This window comes from Leptonychotes weddellii, chromosome 4, assembly GCF_054177405.1.
Source record: "Leptonychotes weddellii isolate Sample4059 chromosome 4, ASM5417740v2, whole genome shotgun sequence".
Taxonomy (NCBI): Eukaryota; Metazoa; Chordata; class Mammalia; order Carnivora; family Phocidae; genus Leptonychotes; species Leptonychotes weddellii.
In genome coordinates, this window is record NC_138372.1 from 64,275,648 (window position 1) to 64,293,100 (window position 17,453).

The 17,453-nt window shown below is 36.7% G+C and overlaps 1 protein-coding gene across 1 annotated transcript in view; it reads right to left on the reverse strand.

Annotated features, from left to right (window-relative positions):
- The window catches only part of TTLL7 (tubulin tyrosine ligase like 7), a 120,384-nt gene that overhangs the window by 51,864 nt on the left and 51,067 nt on the right, over nt 1-17,453 (reverse strand). Inside the window, exons 4-7 of the mRNA XM_081817089.1 lie at nt 16,780-16,996; nt 11,895-12,059; nt 6,431-6,589; nt 1,514-1,608 (exon numbers count right to left, since the gene is read on the reverse strand). Of these exons, the coding sequence (XP_081673215.1) occupies nt 1,514-1,608; nt 6,431-6,589; nt 11,895-12,059; nt 16,780-16,996 (636 nt within the window). The remainder of the gene's footprint in view (nt 1-1,513; nt 1,609-6,430; nt 6,590-11,894; nt 12,060-16,779; nt 16,997-17,453) is intronic.

The window sequence follows — 17,453 nt, forward strand, 5'->3', positions numbered from 1 at the left end:
TATTAAATTCTCTTACTGGAACAACACTAAGAAAAATAAGGAAAATGAATTCCAACTTTATTTTTAAGTCTAGAAATTTCTCACTATTCGAACTTTTAAGAAGACAAAAACACCCATAGATTATATCCTGAATTGGTTGGCAAAGACATGAAAAAACATAAGCCTACTTACATAATAATAGTAAATGCAAAAAAAAAATGTATAGGTATACTGTTTGAATAATCTAAAATATTTGATGCACTTGCTAAATAAACAAAAATTTCACTTTCTATATCTCTTCTATTCATTTTTTTTAGGATAATTGAAATGTCAGTTAAATTGAGGCAAATCGTTCTTTGATCAAGCAAAAGAAGGAGCCATATGAAAATTTCTTAAGAAATATATATATCAAAAAAATAGGAAAAAAACAAATTCATGTATCGATCTTTTTTTAATAATGCTTTCCATATAAAGCTACTTCTCAAGCAAGCAATTGCTAAATGCTTAGAACCATTTAAAATAAATAAATTGCTTGGAAGCATTCCCCAACTCTTTTAGAGTTCTTTAAATGATGATTAGAATCAATTGAAATCATAAAATCCCTGGGCTTAAATGACCTCAGAGGTCCTTTAATCCAACACCCTAAACACTGTTTGAACACTTAACAATGGCAGATGACTCACTACTTCATTAAGCAGTTCAATTAAACTTCTAACAAATTTCTTTCATAATGAGCCAAAAGCTTTCCTACAAAACAGCATTTCAAATATTTGAGATCCATGATCACATACCCTGCAACCAGCCTAATAATATTCTGTTGATGGAGGAATCCCCTTTCCGAGTATATATTCAAAGGAGTTGAAATCAGGATGCAAAGATATATCTGCACTCCCATGCTCATTACAGCATTATTCACAATAGCCAAGCCATAGAAGCAAACTAAATGTTCATCAACAGATGAATGATAAAAAAAAAATGTGGTATATACATACAATGGAATATTATCCAGCCTTAAAAAAAAAAAAAAAAAATTCCTTTTTTAACTCTGTCTTAACAACTACCCTGCCCTGTTAACCCTGTCTTAACAACTACCTCTTTCTTCTGTTTACCCAGGCAGCATGACACAGTGGGAAGACCCCTGAACAGAAAGGTAGAAAATCCATGTGTTTGAGGGTTGTTACTTTAACTTCCTGAATGAACTCTGCTTTAGTTTCTTCTTGTAAGGTGAGGAAGATAATCTAGAGATTTTCCTCAGGTATTCTCCAATTCAACCTTACACTCTATATTGAATAATTATACCAACACTCTAAATTAACTATTTACTGTAGATTCAGAGCATGATATGGAGAAAAGGAAAAGCAGTTTGTAGAGAGGGAAAGATATTTAAAAAGAAAACACTAAATGAGTTTGAAGAATGGAATCAAGAAATTCAAAATATAAAATATGAAAAAATCATAAGCCAATCCCATGTACAAGTGATTGTTCTATGCCAAAAGTGGTGAAAACCTTCTAAATGAGGGAGGAAATACTTTACCTGATGTTTAGTAGCTTTAGCGCATTTAGCAGCACTCCCCTTTTTACATCATAGTCTATTTTCTGATCAGTTCCAAAGCTTGGAGCACGATTAATCTGAAATTTACAAAGAAAACAATGAGACTAGCCAAATGTTGGTCGGTTAATAAACATTCAATACATATTGATTAAACTAAGGCAAGATCCCCAACCAACAGAGAAACTCTACAATAAATCTCAAAGCTCTACATGATAGATGGCCCAGTTACCACTGCCACACCTCCCTTCCCCACCACCCTAAGTCAAGGAGTTTCAAGGAACTGACTGCTGTCACCGCCCCCTTCTCCCTGCTGCCTTAGCTCAGGATCTTTGGGAAGCTTTTGTGCCCTCTCCCTCCTCTGCACCCTCTCCAACCCAACACCCTGCGCACTCTAGGTTTTAAGTTTAGGGAAGTTAAAAGTGACTCATCCTGACAAAAAGGTTAGAAGACCAGTATTAACCATAACAAGAATGATGTAACAAAAATAATATGCATGTTACCAATACAGTAATAATTAAATGCATTTATTTAGCATATAGAAACTATACCCTCTTTTCACGCTTCAGATCTTCTGGATGGATTCATCTATTGCTGCCTAAAAAATAAATTATTTTCTTTCTACCTGGATCAAACAATAAATCATCGATTTTCATTCCCAAAGACACTTACTATATAACTCAGAAGATACCATTAAAGGTAGCTGCAGACTAACCTCTGAGCTTCTCTAACTGCATTAGGACTCAGGGGAATAAAGGAGCCATTTGTGGGTGTTCTTTCCAACATCATTTCCAGGATTTCATTAAGAGGAAAAATAAGAAGTAACAGTAACTGTATATGCCCTGAAATCCATTATACAATCTACTACCACCTCAAGAGCTGGAGTTTTTGTTTTTGTCTTTCTTGCTATGAAAATGTAACTGGAATAGCAAGTGTTTAAGAAAGTTAATTAATTCAGTTGGCTAGAACACTGCTGAGCTCAAAACTACAGCTTAGCTTCATGACCACCACCTAACCTCACAGCTTATCTCAAAAAAATATGATGCCACTGTCATAGAAGAGGGTTGTCTTATACAATCCCGTTCCACAAGAGACAAAATAATTGACAGTATGCATTTCACAACTGGCAGCTGTAAGAAATATAAATAAGTAGAAGTATGTACATAGAAGCTAAACAGACAACAGAAAGATCACCTGTATTCCCATTACCCAGTATACTGTTATCCATTTGATAAATGGTGTACTGCTAATCATTTGATAAATGATAAATATTTGCTATGCATACATATTTATAATATTTATTTCATCTTCCAAATACATACCTATACTAACAATATTATTCTATAATCCAAGTTTTTCTTTTAACAATATATCATGAAAATCTTTCATGTCATCATTTTGATGCATGGTACTCCATTTATAGAGATATGCCAAAGTATATTATGCTTTTGCTGATCTCTGATTTAGAAGGTGATTGACATATTTCTGCCTATGTGATATGGTCTCAAGGAGAAGGGAACAACTTGGTAACTGCAAGAACATCCATTTATTCCAGGCAAATTTTAAGAAAGGGAGTTTACTAATCTGCTACTTCAAAACTCTAAGTATTTCCTCTTACAAGTGCGAAGAAAGGGTACAGTAATGTATTTTATATGGAAAATTTTAACCATTCCATACTGATTCAAATCTCTGCAATTTGTAATACATTAACAATTGTTCTGCTGCTACATGGGACAGGATTATAAAATGAGCCAGACATTTAGGAACCAATGACTAAGTGATTCACTGAAATGTTATCTATCTTTATAGAATTCCTTAGGTGTTCCATTCCAAAATTGCCATCTGGAATTCTTCCAGACATATCCGTCCTCTAGGATGGAAGTAACCTCAGACCCTCTCTTACCTGTCAGAATATTCCCTCTACTACCATAAAAAAGAAATTGGGTCTAAGGAGAAATGTACCCACACAAGATAAACGAATATGTGAAAAGGTAGAAAAAAACTTTTCAAGTCACATTTTGGATTTTTCGAAAGTTTTATGATAAAGGTAAAGTAAGAACTAAAGACAGAAGAGACTCTGAAAATTCAGGTTCCATTCAGTCAAAATTCTACTCTGGGGCACCGGGGTGGCACTATCAGTTAAGTGCTCAACTCTTGGCTTTGGCTCAGGTTGTACTCTCTCTCCCTTCCTCCTTTGCCCCTCCCCACTGCCTCTCTCTCACAAATAAATAAATAACTCTTTAAAAAAATATATACTCTGTGATGTTGATGGCTTCTTTGGTTCTCATTTCCTACCCCAATTCTAGAACAAGCAAAGCTCAGCAAATGTTAGAGTCTTAAAATTCAGTAGCTTGCAAATGCATGCAAAAATGAAAACTACTAGAAAGCAAATTAAATTAATAAATACCATTTATTAACCAACCAAATCATAATTTTACTATCAAAACAAGCACAATCATTTCATGCACATATCAAAGTATCCATAATAGATTCTAGGCTCCCAAATTAGTGCTGTTCCCTTGGCCCAGTAACTTCTCCCCACCTAACCCCCATCTTTCCCAACCCCCAGTCCCCACCACACCTTCCACAGCCTTAAACACCCTGCTCAGGTGTTCCCTCCTCTGCAAAGATTTTTTTAACTGTCAAATACACACTTGTACACAGAGAGATTAATCACTCTATTGCTTGTGCTGGTAACCCTGTTCCCTACTTGTACTTGTAACTATTATCATAAGACACATATCTGAGTCCGCACTCGACCAGGTGGGGGTAAGTATTCTGTCTTCTTGGATCTCCACCCCCTGACACAATGACTTGTTGAAATTAATTCAAGGGTAATTAAATTATTAGCAGCATATTCATATCCTACCCAATTTCCATATTTTTCCTGAAAAAGGTTTCTGTGCTTGAAAATTTCTGCAATTTTGCCACTATGAAAGTACCTGCAATTATTCCAGTTAACTAAAAGTTATCATATTCTCAGATGCACCTTCTATCTTATTCCACTTGATGGTGCCAAAAGGTTTTTAACCAACATATGTTAGACCGACTACAATTGCAGCTGGGAGAAAACACAAAGAAGCAAGATCTAAATAAGATTCTTTTAATTGTTTTAATATAACAAATGTTCATTATCCATAGCTGTTGGTTACTCTAAAGTTTTTGTAATGGTTCTGACTGATCTGGAAATGATGAAGAAATGAATCGAAAATGAAAATATGTTAATGCAAACAATGCTATTTAGCTGTTGATTATTGTCGAGGTTTTTAATGGTTATTGATCTGGACATGATGAAGAAGAGAATAAAGTATGAAGAAACATTAATGCAAACAATGGTGTTTTGAGCCTTTAAAAAAATACAAAATTCAACCATTCAGTCAATTCTGATTTACCAAGATCATACAAAGCTCATTAGACAAATGCTTTTAAAAACAGGTAACTAATTATCTATAGTCCTTATTCCCTGCTCTACTTTTCAGTTCCACCTCAGGCATGTGCCTTCACTTCTTCCCAAACCCATCAAAGATAAAAGACAAGCAGCAGGAGCAGGAAAAAAAATACAGTTAAGAACAGGAAAGGATAACTGCAGACAAAGTAGGAAACCTAAGGAAGAAAATGTCAGGCCCTAGTAAGATGCAGAGTCAAATGCTTTCATATACATGTAAAGAAGGAAGCAAAAAGATAGCAAAATTCCTCACATTTATCTTATTTCTAGGACCCAGGCAAGAGCAAAATTTAAACATCTGACATCTGTATTTGATTGGAAATATAATATACATTCCTGACACATAGGAGATTGAACACACACACACACACACCATTAGCCCTCAAATTGGAAAAGTATTCTTTCCTAAAAATATACTTTGAATGTCTTGATTATCTATCACTCCTTCAATTTGCTTTTTCAAGTTACAGATGGAACTTCCAACTTCAAAATCATTAACAAAAAAAGAGATGATCAACTTAAAATGAAAGGTACTTGTTGACTGTACCTTCTATAGCAATATGCTCCAAAATGTAACTCATCTAGTAAACAATGGTGTTTAGGGATGTGCTATTTTCCTGATAAAGTTTCCTAAACACAGTGCTCTGTGCCCATGCGCTCTATGACTCCAGATCAGGGGTCTGAGAGGGAACTGCTGAATGGGGGAGTACAGGACTACATGACTTCTGAGTTTTCTTCTGAATGTAATATCAAGCATGACTGGAAGGAAAGCTACACAAATCTTAAACAGAGACTATTTTTATTTTTCCCTTATATCATTCCATCTTTTCCTAGTATTAAGTGATCTTTTATACTGACAGAAAAATAATGAGGACTCTGACCATGCCAGGGACTGGCAGCACACCCAAAGGCACACAGTTAGCAGGCTGGGCATGAGGGGAACCCCAGGCGTACTGTACGGCCTTCAGGGAGAATCCATGCCAGCTGGGGTAGGAGGTACTGAATACTGATTAGTGAACCAGTCGGAGCCTCTCCTTGGAGAGTCTGAATGGGAACCCAATGAAGACAAGGAGGCTGTGGTCCCGAAGCCCAGGCACCCACACAGAGGAAAGACAACATCCAGAAGTCATAAAGTGGTGGAGGCCGTGAGGCTGGAAAAATAGTGGAAGAAGTAGATAACACATCAGTAAAAGCAGATCCACGCATATATTCGAAATTCCTGGCCTAGAAAGTCACTCAACATCAGTTTGGGGAAAGTAATATCAAACATATATTGGTCCAGTCCCGGAACTGTTCTATTCTCTCAGTTTTTTGTTCTCTTCCTCCCACATGCTCCATTCAGGCCTCTTTCTGCTCAGTTAACGAGCCAACTGTGCCAAGTACACATTTAAAAAACATTTGTTTTCATGCACAAGAACAGTAGTAACTTCTCTTTCTTCTTAAAAGAAATGCCTTACCTCCAGAAGCCACGGCTTTAGTTTTCTGTCCAACAAGATATCAAATCCCAGGACTTCGAAACAGACACTTTCACTTCCTGGAGGTTGACCAGGTCTGCACATGCGATACGCATGCAGGACATGAGGCTCTGCCACAATCAAAGTCTTTACAACCAACTCCTGCACATACGGTGATTAAGAAAAACAAAAAGTGAAAATGCCTTACAAAACAAGTTTACATATATGGAAATAAGGCCTGGACTCACAAACAGCACGCTGGCCAAGTTCCCAAAGCTCTATGGCACGCGGCCCCGGCCACTACTCTGATTCCACTCACTGCACGCCACTCCTGCCCTGCTCATTGCACTACGGCCACGCTTGCCGGCTTAGGGCCCCGGGTGATAACGGTTCCCCCCTTCTGCAACACGCTTCCCGATAGATACTCCCACGCCCGCCTTGATATTCAGAGAGGCCTTCCCTGACACTGGAGTCAAAAGTAGCTGCCGCCATCCCTTACTGCACCACTTGGTACAATGTAGACTCGGCTGATCTTTTCCCTTTTTTGTTTTTGTAAGGGCCGTGTCCTTGTGCCTATATTAGTTCCTGCCATTTAGGAGATGCTCACAAATATCTGTGAACAAGTAAAATAGGAGTTGATAAATGCGGCTTCTATCTATCATAAGGTCATATGCTAGCCTTCTCAGGAACCATACAGAAGGGTTTAGGAGTGACAGGGAAGAAAAATCCCAAGGAGAGGAAACTATTTCACAAACAGCATAGAACTTCCACTTAGACAAAAGCTGGAAGGGCGGGACAGAATCCAGGAGAGGTGGGCTTCTCGGTGTGCTGCTGATTTGGCATTTCGTAAGGTTGACCTGAGACGAGAGTCCTGCCGATTACATAAACAGCTATCAACGCTTTCTGTGAGGACACACAATACTACCAGAGTGAGTTACTAATGCTCATAAAACAAAAAGTTGGCTTACTGGAGTTTAAGAACAAGTTACGGATTGTGGAAAAGCTGTCTGGCAGGGGCTTCTTTGCTTAGAATATACTGTCTTTTTAAGTCCCCCTCTACGGGTATAGGCAATAGAGCATGGCAGTTAAGAACCTGGCTCTAACATCAGGCTTTCTGAGTTTATTCCTGGCTTTGCTACTCGCTACATGTATAACCTCAGTCACGTTGCTTAAACTCTGTGAGTCTCACTTTCCCCAAAGGTAAAGGGGAAATAGTAACACCTACTGCAAAAGACTGATGTAAGGACAAAATGAGACTCCAATGTAAAACTCTCAGCATAGTGCCTAGAACAAAGTAAACCTTCAATAAGTGTTAACTACTACTACTGTTATAGTCATTCTATCATTCCTCCAGAACCCATCTCCTATGTCAGGTCAGAAACAAACATTCCACTACCTGGTGGGAGCAATATTCACTACATGGGAGAAAAAAATGAGAGACAGAAATTAACCTTGCTGTTACCCAGAATCCCAACCCAGATCATATTTGGGGTAAGTATCAGAGATGCCAGGAGAGGTTGTTCTACAAAATTTTAATCAAAATAAAAAATTGCCAGTAACACTAAAGGATACAAAGATAAGAGCCAAAAAACCACTTCATATAAGTCTTTGGATGTATTAGTGAAGTCACAGGAGAATAGGAGAAAAGAGGTTAAAACCTTGGCTAATAAGTGTTTGCATGAAACAACTCAGGCAGGATGGGCAGAGTGAATATTAATGAACCCTGAATTACAAATCTGTGTTTTTTCTACATAAAACACACATCTGTAAGGAATGCAAACGCAAGACTGCAGCTATATGTGAAAATCAGGAGTGATGGAACCAAACACGAATCTAATTCCACTAACGCTTTTGAGAACTTCCAACCTAGTGTCATTGCTGTGAAATGTGATTTGTAGATTTGTACATATACGTAAGTATATAAAAAGCATTCAGGGGCGCCTGGGTGGCTCAGTCGTTAAGCGTCTGCCTTCGGCTCAGGTCATGATTCCAGGGTCCTGGGATCGAGCCCCGCATTGGGCTCCCTGCTCCGCGGGAAGCCTGCTTCTCCCTCTCCCACTCCCCCTGCTTGTGTTCCCTCTCTCACTGTGTCTCTCTCTGTCAAACAAATAAATAAAATCTTTAAAAAAAAAAAAAAGCATTCAGGGGCGCCTGGGTGGCTCAGTTGGTTAAGCGACTGCCTTCGGCTCAGGTCATGATCCTGGAGTCCCAGGATCGAGTCCCGCATCGGGCTCCCTGCTCAGCAGGGAGTCTGCTTCTCCCTCTCCCGCTCCCCCTGCTTGTGTTCCCTCTCTCACTGTGTCTTTCTCTGTCAAATAAATAAATAAAATCTTTAAAAAATAAATAAATAAATAAAAATTAAAAAAAAGCATTCAGTAAGGATGGTTTTATGAATGATTACAAAGGTTGTAATCTCTGTGGCTTGATTTTCTATTAATTTCTTATTCATTCTTGACCTCCACAAAAGTACGCATCTCTGTGCTATACAGGGCGTACTACTGTATGTTAGTTTTCATAAAGAGACAGTCACTTTTTAGAGAAATTACCCCCCCAAAAAAAGTCATTAGGAAAAAAGTCCTAAGTTAAATTCATGAAATTTGCAAACTATGATATTAAGATAAAAATTTACTGATTGACCACCTTCTCTACCTCCTCCTGTTTTTATAATACCTATTTCATTAACTCATCTTAAACAGATATCTTTATATGCAATTCTTAATAAAGATAAATATAATTATAAAATATGTGCTTGGAAAAGTTAATAACTTATTAAGTATTAAATCATTGCTTATTTGTAGATTGTTATTATACATTTTAACTAATGTAGGCAAGAATGATGCAAAATTTACCCATTTATAGAAGGGATCATAAATGTGTCAGAGCTTAACAGGTGTACACTGCCCATATTGAAGTTATATATGAGAATTATATTTTTGACTCTAACAAAAGGTTCACTTCCAGACCTTCTTATTAACATTAGTCTTACTTCTATGCCTTCTCCTAATTTAATTATATAGGGAAAGTACCACTTAAAGCCAATTTTTCTCTCTGATTGATTCTCTCTACACATTCTTCACCACGGCAGTCCAAGAAGTTCCACCTTTCCACAAGGACCTCTCTGAAGAAGTGAAAAACCAGATGGAAGTGAAAAATTTGGTAAAGAAAAAGGAGTATCACAGGGCATAGAAAACTTTCTTGTTCTCACTGAGCTATTCATCAAATGATCCATTCATTAAATCATCCAGGTGTCGTCATGATCTTCCGTCAATGAGCTATTGCCCCAAAATAACAAATTTCACCCCTTCGATGCATCTAACCTGCTATGATAATAAACTACCATTATTAAAATATTTTTTTGAATTTCTGTAAAATTGGCATTGGTAGAATAAATAAGTAGATAAATAAACACAGCATTATCGTAATCAAATTTCTTGTTTGGATATATTTAGGCTATCAGGAAGATAGACTAGAAAGTTAACAAGTTGGTGGGCCTCTAACAAAATCCAGTTGACAAACATTTTTGCTGGAGCCCCTGAATTTCTAAGAAGTTATGAATGTGTTGCCAATATTATAAATCAAGAGACTTAGAGCTTCCACTGACAAATTAGAAGAATGAGCCATATTGGGCCCAAAATATCATGGGGCACCAAAAGACTGGTGCTGAGTAGTGTCCACCCCTTCAGATGTCTTATGCTTTTCAAACTACCACAGTTCCCAGCACACCCTATTTACTTCTATCCAGACCATTTCACTCCTTTTTACTTGTCTAACACCCAAGGGTCTCTGGATTACATTCTGTGATATAGAAATAAGGTGTAAAAAATACCAACCAACAAAACAACAAAAGGATAAATATAATGATGCTGATTTTTCTGATTTTCTCAAGAGAACCAAAGTTCAACTATGAACTTTCGTGTCCATTTTCCATGGTAGATTTACGTAAGTTATATAGTATTTGTCCCGAAAGGAAAGCTAAATCATATTGCATAGTCCTATCATATTAAGTCCTCTTCTAACTTTGAATACCATTGTGATACTTCTGCTAAGATTAATAAAGGGTCGTTTTCACCGAGGTTAGCTTCTCAGATCTGCTTCCTTTTCTCTTTACCCTTATCATTTGCAATGCCATCCACTGCCATGGCTTTAATTATCAATCACATCTCAAACATACACTTTTAACTGCCTGCTTGATCTTTCTACCTGAAAAAACATTTTAAGTTCAATAAATCTCCAGTAGAACTCATTATCATAGCCTCATGACCTTTTAACAATTTAGTCCAGGTGTTAATGCCTCCAGAAAGCCCTCCTCCAATCTCCACCCACAGAAAGCTACTATATGTGGTCTTCCTCTACATTCCCACAGAATCCAGGGCATGGCTCTGTTGTTGTATGTGCTTACATTTTATTAACAACTTCTGTGTGGGTCTTTCCTACCAAACTCTAAGTTTTTTGAGGATTGGAGCTGTATCTTATAAAAATCTTCAGATTATCAGTCAGAAACAAGCATATATTATGAGTTCATTAAATGTTTACTGAATGACTGAATGAAATGAATGAATAGAACTCTTTTCCGTCACCTATAAAACCAGGCTCTAGATCTTCTCAAAATAAATTCCCTTCTACTCTATTTCAGATAAAGCCAAACCCATTCTCCCTATAATTCCTCCTTAAAACTGCAGAGGAATGTTTGAACACGTCTCCCTGATTTTGGACACTCAGTTAACTTCAATGCTGACCTCCCTGTCACCTCTTCTACTGTGGTTCATTTCAGGCCATTCTTTTTACTTAAACTACCTCTAGGTGCCTTCCTCTATCTACTTTTGTTCTGTACTATACCCATTTTCAGATTTATCTTTCAAATTCATAGTCTTTGGCCTTATTACTCTCCTCCCTTAAAGTCTGGAAGGAATGAATCCTTATTGCCTATCAAGCTAAGCCTTGATTTTCAGACCTAAAATTTTGCCTCCACATATCTTTTCAGCCATAAGTCCCCACAAAATTCTCAAAAATACCATATGTGGGGCGCCTAGGTGGCTCAGATGGTTAAGCGTCTGCCTTCGGCTCAGGTCATGATCCCAGGGTCCTGGGATCGAGTCCCGCATCGGGCTCTCTGCTCCTTGGGAGCCTGCTTCTCCCTCTGCCTCTCTCTCTCTCTCTCTGTCTCTCATGAATAAATAAATAAAATCTTTAAAAAAAAAAAATACCATATGTGCCAACCTGGGCCACTTATCACTATTTTCATACATCTATGCCTTTACTTATGCTTTTGTTTGCACCTAGAACTCCCTCTCTCCCATCCTAGCAGTAAAAATACTGCTTATCAAGGTCTGTCACAGTTCCCACTTCCTTCATGAAAATAGTTTATTTGCCCAATCTAATGTAATCTGTTCTTTATTTAAAATGCTGATGATCCTTTAAATTAACCTGAGGAAAGACAGTTATAATTGTGAAAATGGTATAATCTTACTGAAATATCACTCCAAAACTTAGCAACATCATGTTGATTTGCTTGTAGGAATTCCGTAAACCACTTGATGGAACGTTTGCTCCCTTTGTTTTCAGTCTCATCCCTTTCAAAACGCTCATTGTGCTTGTTCACAGAGTAGTTTGTTAGATGCATGTATAACTGGGTCTGTAACAAGTAAGAACGAAAGTTATCACCTATGAGACTCTAGAACTATGAGGTTTCACAGAACATAAAGCAACCAAAGATGAAAGACAATTTTAAAGTTTAAAATATACAGATCGACAATTTCATCATGATTTAGATAATTTCCAAATTAAATGGAATGGCACATTTCCAATAAAAGGATTACAAATGTAGTCATCTACAAAGTTACTTTATATATTATTCAAAATATATCTACTATAGAAAGCATTAAAATAATTGCATGAAACTGTGAAATTATACACTGCTAAGCAAGAAAAACACTGTCTGTTTTTGTTAATTTGCTTTTAATGTTTTTAGGGACAGTTCTCACCCAAATTTATTTTGGGAAGAGAATTTTCTGAGAGAGAATTCTATGTTTTTTCAAAGAAAAGTAAAAAATGATATCTCAAGTAAGTAGCATAAATCAAAAGGCAGGACTACCAAACACAACCTCTGCCTCCCACAGGGACTGGGAGGCCACTTGAACTCATTCACAAGACAGAGCACAATTCGAATCAGCAGACAGAAGCACTACACATGCTGTACAGAGTCTAAATGATTAACAGTAAATTTACAGTACTCCTTACTGGAGCTGTTATGCCTTAGTCTCTTTACACTTTTACATTTGTTGATACTGTTATCCTCAAATAACTTGAAACAGAATCCAAAATTTGAATCCTCTCATAATTGTCAACTAATACATACCTAATGATTCCTTATTAATCTAGCATAAACATTCATCAAACCTATATATCCTACCCTCATGATCCTATTCCCAGAAATTAGAGAGCAATGTTGCATCACAGTGAATATGTACTTCATGTACATGATTACTATTTATGTTTGTTAATAACCAAGTATATTTGTATCATATTTTATTTTCACTGCAGTTACTTAGGTCTACAGTATAAAATCTTTGAAGTAAATGTGCAGAAGTGATCATTTGAGTTACATGTTGTTTACAAACCCATGTGCCCATCACTAACTAAGAATTTATTTTTTCATTCATTCAACAATATTTAAGGAGCACCTACTTACTATCTGCAGAACTGGTAATGGGCACTGTGGATACATAGATAAACAAGATAGACAGAGTCCTTATGCTAATGAAACTTAGAAAAAGCTTTAAATTAAGTGATATTTAAAAGAAAGAGCATAAATTTTATGCTTGTCTAATTGTAAGTGCTTGATCTGAAGAAAAAGGAAATTAATCAAACTATAGCATTTCCTAGTTTCCAAAATATAAATCATTTTTCAATTTGAAGAGTTGGAAAATAATTTATTGAGGAGCTCTCCATTTGGCAGGAATTTCTAAAAATAAATAATAGCAGTAATAAAAACTCTAGCTATCCTAGTGAAAAAGTGAGTGAAAAATGGAACTGTGCATTTTTCTTAAAACAGTATCTTTGTAAGTAGGATTGGAAATTCCAGTTTCACATCTACCTCAACAAAAATCCCCTTCTAAGCAGTTCATTGCCAGTTGGACATTGGCCATAAGCAGTGAAGACAGCTATAAACCAAACAGCAACCTGCAAGGAATGAAAAGTATATAACTATTCTCTGCCTTATTTTTTAGCATATAGGCTCAATACAATAAATTGGGTTATACAAAACTCTTCAAAAACTGGCCAACTGCTATACTGGTAGTAAAAAATAAATGGCTATTATATTTCAATGCCTGAAATTCTCTGTCTTATGATCTTCTTATATGTAGCTTACCAATATTTAATTCTTATACATACACACAGCTCTTCACAAAATACATGCTCACTATTTTAAAAACTGGAAATAGGAAGAAAGAAACAAATATGCAATAGTATGCCATCCAAAACCAACCAGTGAGAGCATTCTGATTTATTTTTTTCCAGCCTTTTTTTCTGAAGCTTACCTTTTACATAACTGTGATCTCACTTTAGATAAAATTTTATATTTCTTTTCTTTTTTTTTTTTTACTCTTTCGTATCTTAATCTAGGAATTTGATCGTGGAGTTGAAAAAGGTGAACTTTTAAATTTTAGAGATATATAAGGAACACTGACACTTATATAGGACAAGATCATTCTTTGTACATGTGAACCAAAGACACAAGATTACGTGAATCAAAAGCACTTGGCAAAGTGAGACCTAGAGGTTACGTTTCCTGACTCCCAGATTTTCCTTACGATCTCCTAATCCAGCGTATTTAAGCAAATCACATACGTATAATTTAAGATATTAAAATAAATCACTTAAATGAGCTTACAAGTCTTATCCTTTCCTATGTCTTCCCTAACTCTTTTCTCTCAAAACATGACTATCTGCCTTACAATGTATTATAACCCATTCTTATCCACACCAATTATTTTAATTATAATCTAAGAGCTGACAAGTCTCAAATTAGGTCTATAGCTTGGTTCTCTCATCTGAACTCCAGACCTATGCTATACATCCAAATGCTTATAGCACAGATCCATTTGGAGGCTGCACAGGCATGTCAAACCAAACACACCAGCTTCCTGCAAGACCTTTAATAGCCCCTATATTTCCTATCACGGTCAATAATACATCATCCACCCAACTGGCCAATGCCAAAATTCTTGAGTTTTATCCTCAATTTCTCTCTCCCTTTCCCTTGTTCTATAAATCCAACCTGTCAGTATATCAATGTTATCCATGTTACCATAAATATATCTTAAATCTATGTTCTTATTGTTCGTATAGTCCTATTGCTACTACTTCAGATAAGGCCATCTTTCCTCTCACATGTGGTTGGACTAGAAAAGAGCTTCTCCCTTATCCTCACTTCTCCCATTCATCTACAACTACATCCATCTCTCACATTCCCCACATACAGACCAGGTGACCTTTTTAAGACAAAAATCTCATTCCTTCTTTCCTTCTTTAAAATCTTTCAATGCTTCCCTTCTTCTTAGGTTAAATTCCAAAATCCTAGACATGGCCTAAAAAGCCCTGAAGGATCTGTCCTCTAGGCTCTTCATCCTCAACTCTGAATACCCACCCCTTCATGGTCTGTATTTAGCCATACTGAGTATGAGTGCTTTCTCCAGACGCACCATAAGTCTGGGCCATTTTTCTCTATGGACTTCCAGCCCACTCCGCCCTGCCCCGACCTGGCTAACCCTCCATTATTCATATTTCACTTTACAAACTCCCTCTCTAAACTGCATCTCCAGCTGGGTTAGACGCCCTTGCCATGCACTGCCATTGCTCCCTCAGTGTCTTAGACCATTACACTTACCATCAGGTATTATAATTGCTTAGTTTATTTTCTGCCTCCCCACTAGACTGTTGCTTTTGAGAGGTCAAGCACTGTAGCTGTCTTGGTCACTGTTTTTCCAAAACCAGCACAATGCCTAGAATCCAGTAGAGTTCAAATATTACTTGGTGATCGGATATATTCACACCTTATGACCTTTAAAGAGATGATTCTTTCCTTTATCTTCCTTTCCAGTGAAAACTTTTACAGTTCCCTTGTTCTTCCTTTGCCAGGTTTACAGTATTTTTCATTAATTGAACATAGTAACATTTATGAACAGTCATTATGTAATTTTTAAAATATGACCACTTTTAGGATTTTTTTTTAATTTTTATTTATTTATTTAAGACAGAGAGAGAGAGAGAGAGAGCATGAACAGGGGAGAGGGGCAGAAGCAGGCTCCCCCGCTGAGCAAGGAGCCTGATGCAGGACTCGATCCCGGGACCTGGGATCATGACCCGAACCAAAGGCAGACACTTAACTGACTGAGTCACCCAGGTGCCGCCTTAAAATATGACCACTTTTAGTGCAGTTAATTGTGTGCATAACATTGGAGAAGAACAATAACCAGGCTTTTGACAAAATGGGAAATAATACTTAATTAAATATAATTTTTACTATAATTAGTAGGTCCAAAAATAGGGTAGAGGTTAACTAAACTTTTAAGTATGGATAATAAAGTTTGTGACTCTCATGATAAATTATCATAATAAATTACAGTTCGACCTTCATAAACCATAAACTGCAGTTATGACTTTCATCAATGAGCTATGGTTGCATAAAGGAAATCTTAATGGAAAAATATCTACAGAAAGTTCCATTTAATAGATTTTAAAATACACACTGAAACTACCAATTTATGTCTCTACTTTACATTTGGTCAATGTAAATTTACCATGTTTTCTTTTGTGCAAAGTGACAAATTAATAACTCTACTTTCTGATAACCCTCACTTTCTCTGTTTCAAATATTTTCTCCCACATCCTACATGTTAAACCATACCTGTCATATAAAGCTTGCTCAAATACCACCTCCTCCATGAGAAGCTAAACATAAACTATCCCTATACTCAACTGGATGACACTCTGTCTGTACTTCTCAATGAGATATTATTTTTATTTACATTTCTAAATAAATCATTTCCATCCAGGGCCAAAGAACATACACATGTGCTTTGAAATCCATCCTTGTGCTCACAGCACCCAAAGGGAGTGCCCTCTCCTAATTAGCCTGCTGGAGGAGACACCTTTTTTTTTTTTTCTAATTTTCACAAATCTGTCTATAAATTAGAAGCAGTCTTGTTATGTACACAATTCCTGACTATAAAAACCTGGTAAGAGGTACTTTGATTCATATAATCTTTACACACAGTGCATGCTCTAAAAAGTACAAGTTGAACAAATGAATAAAACCATATATGTTTTTATGTTTGTCTGGTATCACTTACCAAATTAGACTCATTAGGTGGAATGTATTTCTCTGTTCCCATTCGCACAAGTCCATCATGGTAGAGAAATATTTTCAGTGGATCACACGATGTCACCAGAATATAAATTCGTAAATCAAACTTGTAACCTTCCATTAGGAAAGGCTTTTCAATGTATTCTTGAACAATCAAATGATCCTGAGATGGAAGTTTGTCACCATTTCTTATCAAAGAAATCCTAAGTTAAAAAAAAAAAAAGAATTAAATGACTAATTTGATATGGGGTCAAGATGTTTACAAAGTTACACATAATACTCAAGAGGAAAATGGTGGAGTAGGGAACTCCAAAGTCTGTCCCTCCACAAATGCAATAAACAGCCAAAAAATTGTCAGAATCAACTTTTTTGGAAACCTAGAAACTGACCAAAAGCTTATAACAACCAGGGAACACTTAATCAAAAAAAAAAAAAGCCTAATCCTTGTAAAAGAGCTTTGTGGCATTTTAACTTACTCTGGTCCCATCCCCCAACCTCAACTTATCAATGGCCTTGAACAACAGCCCATGTTCCCAGTATAGGTTCTGGTTCTGGAGGGAGCAGAATAGACCTTATTCTTGTGGTAGTTTTGTTGTTGTTACTGTTGTTGTTTTACCTGTCTGGTGGCTCCCTGAAGGAACTCAAGGACTGCTCTTATCT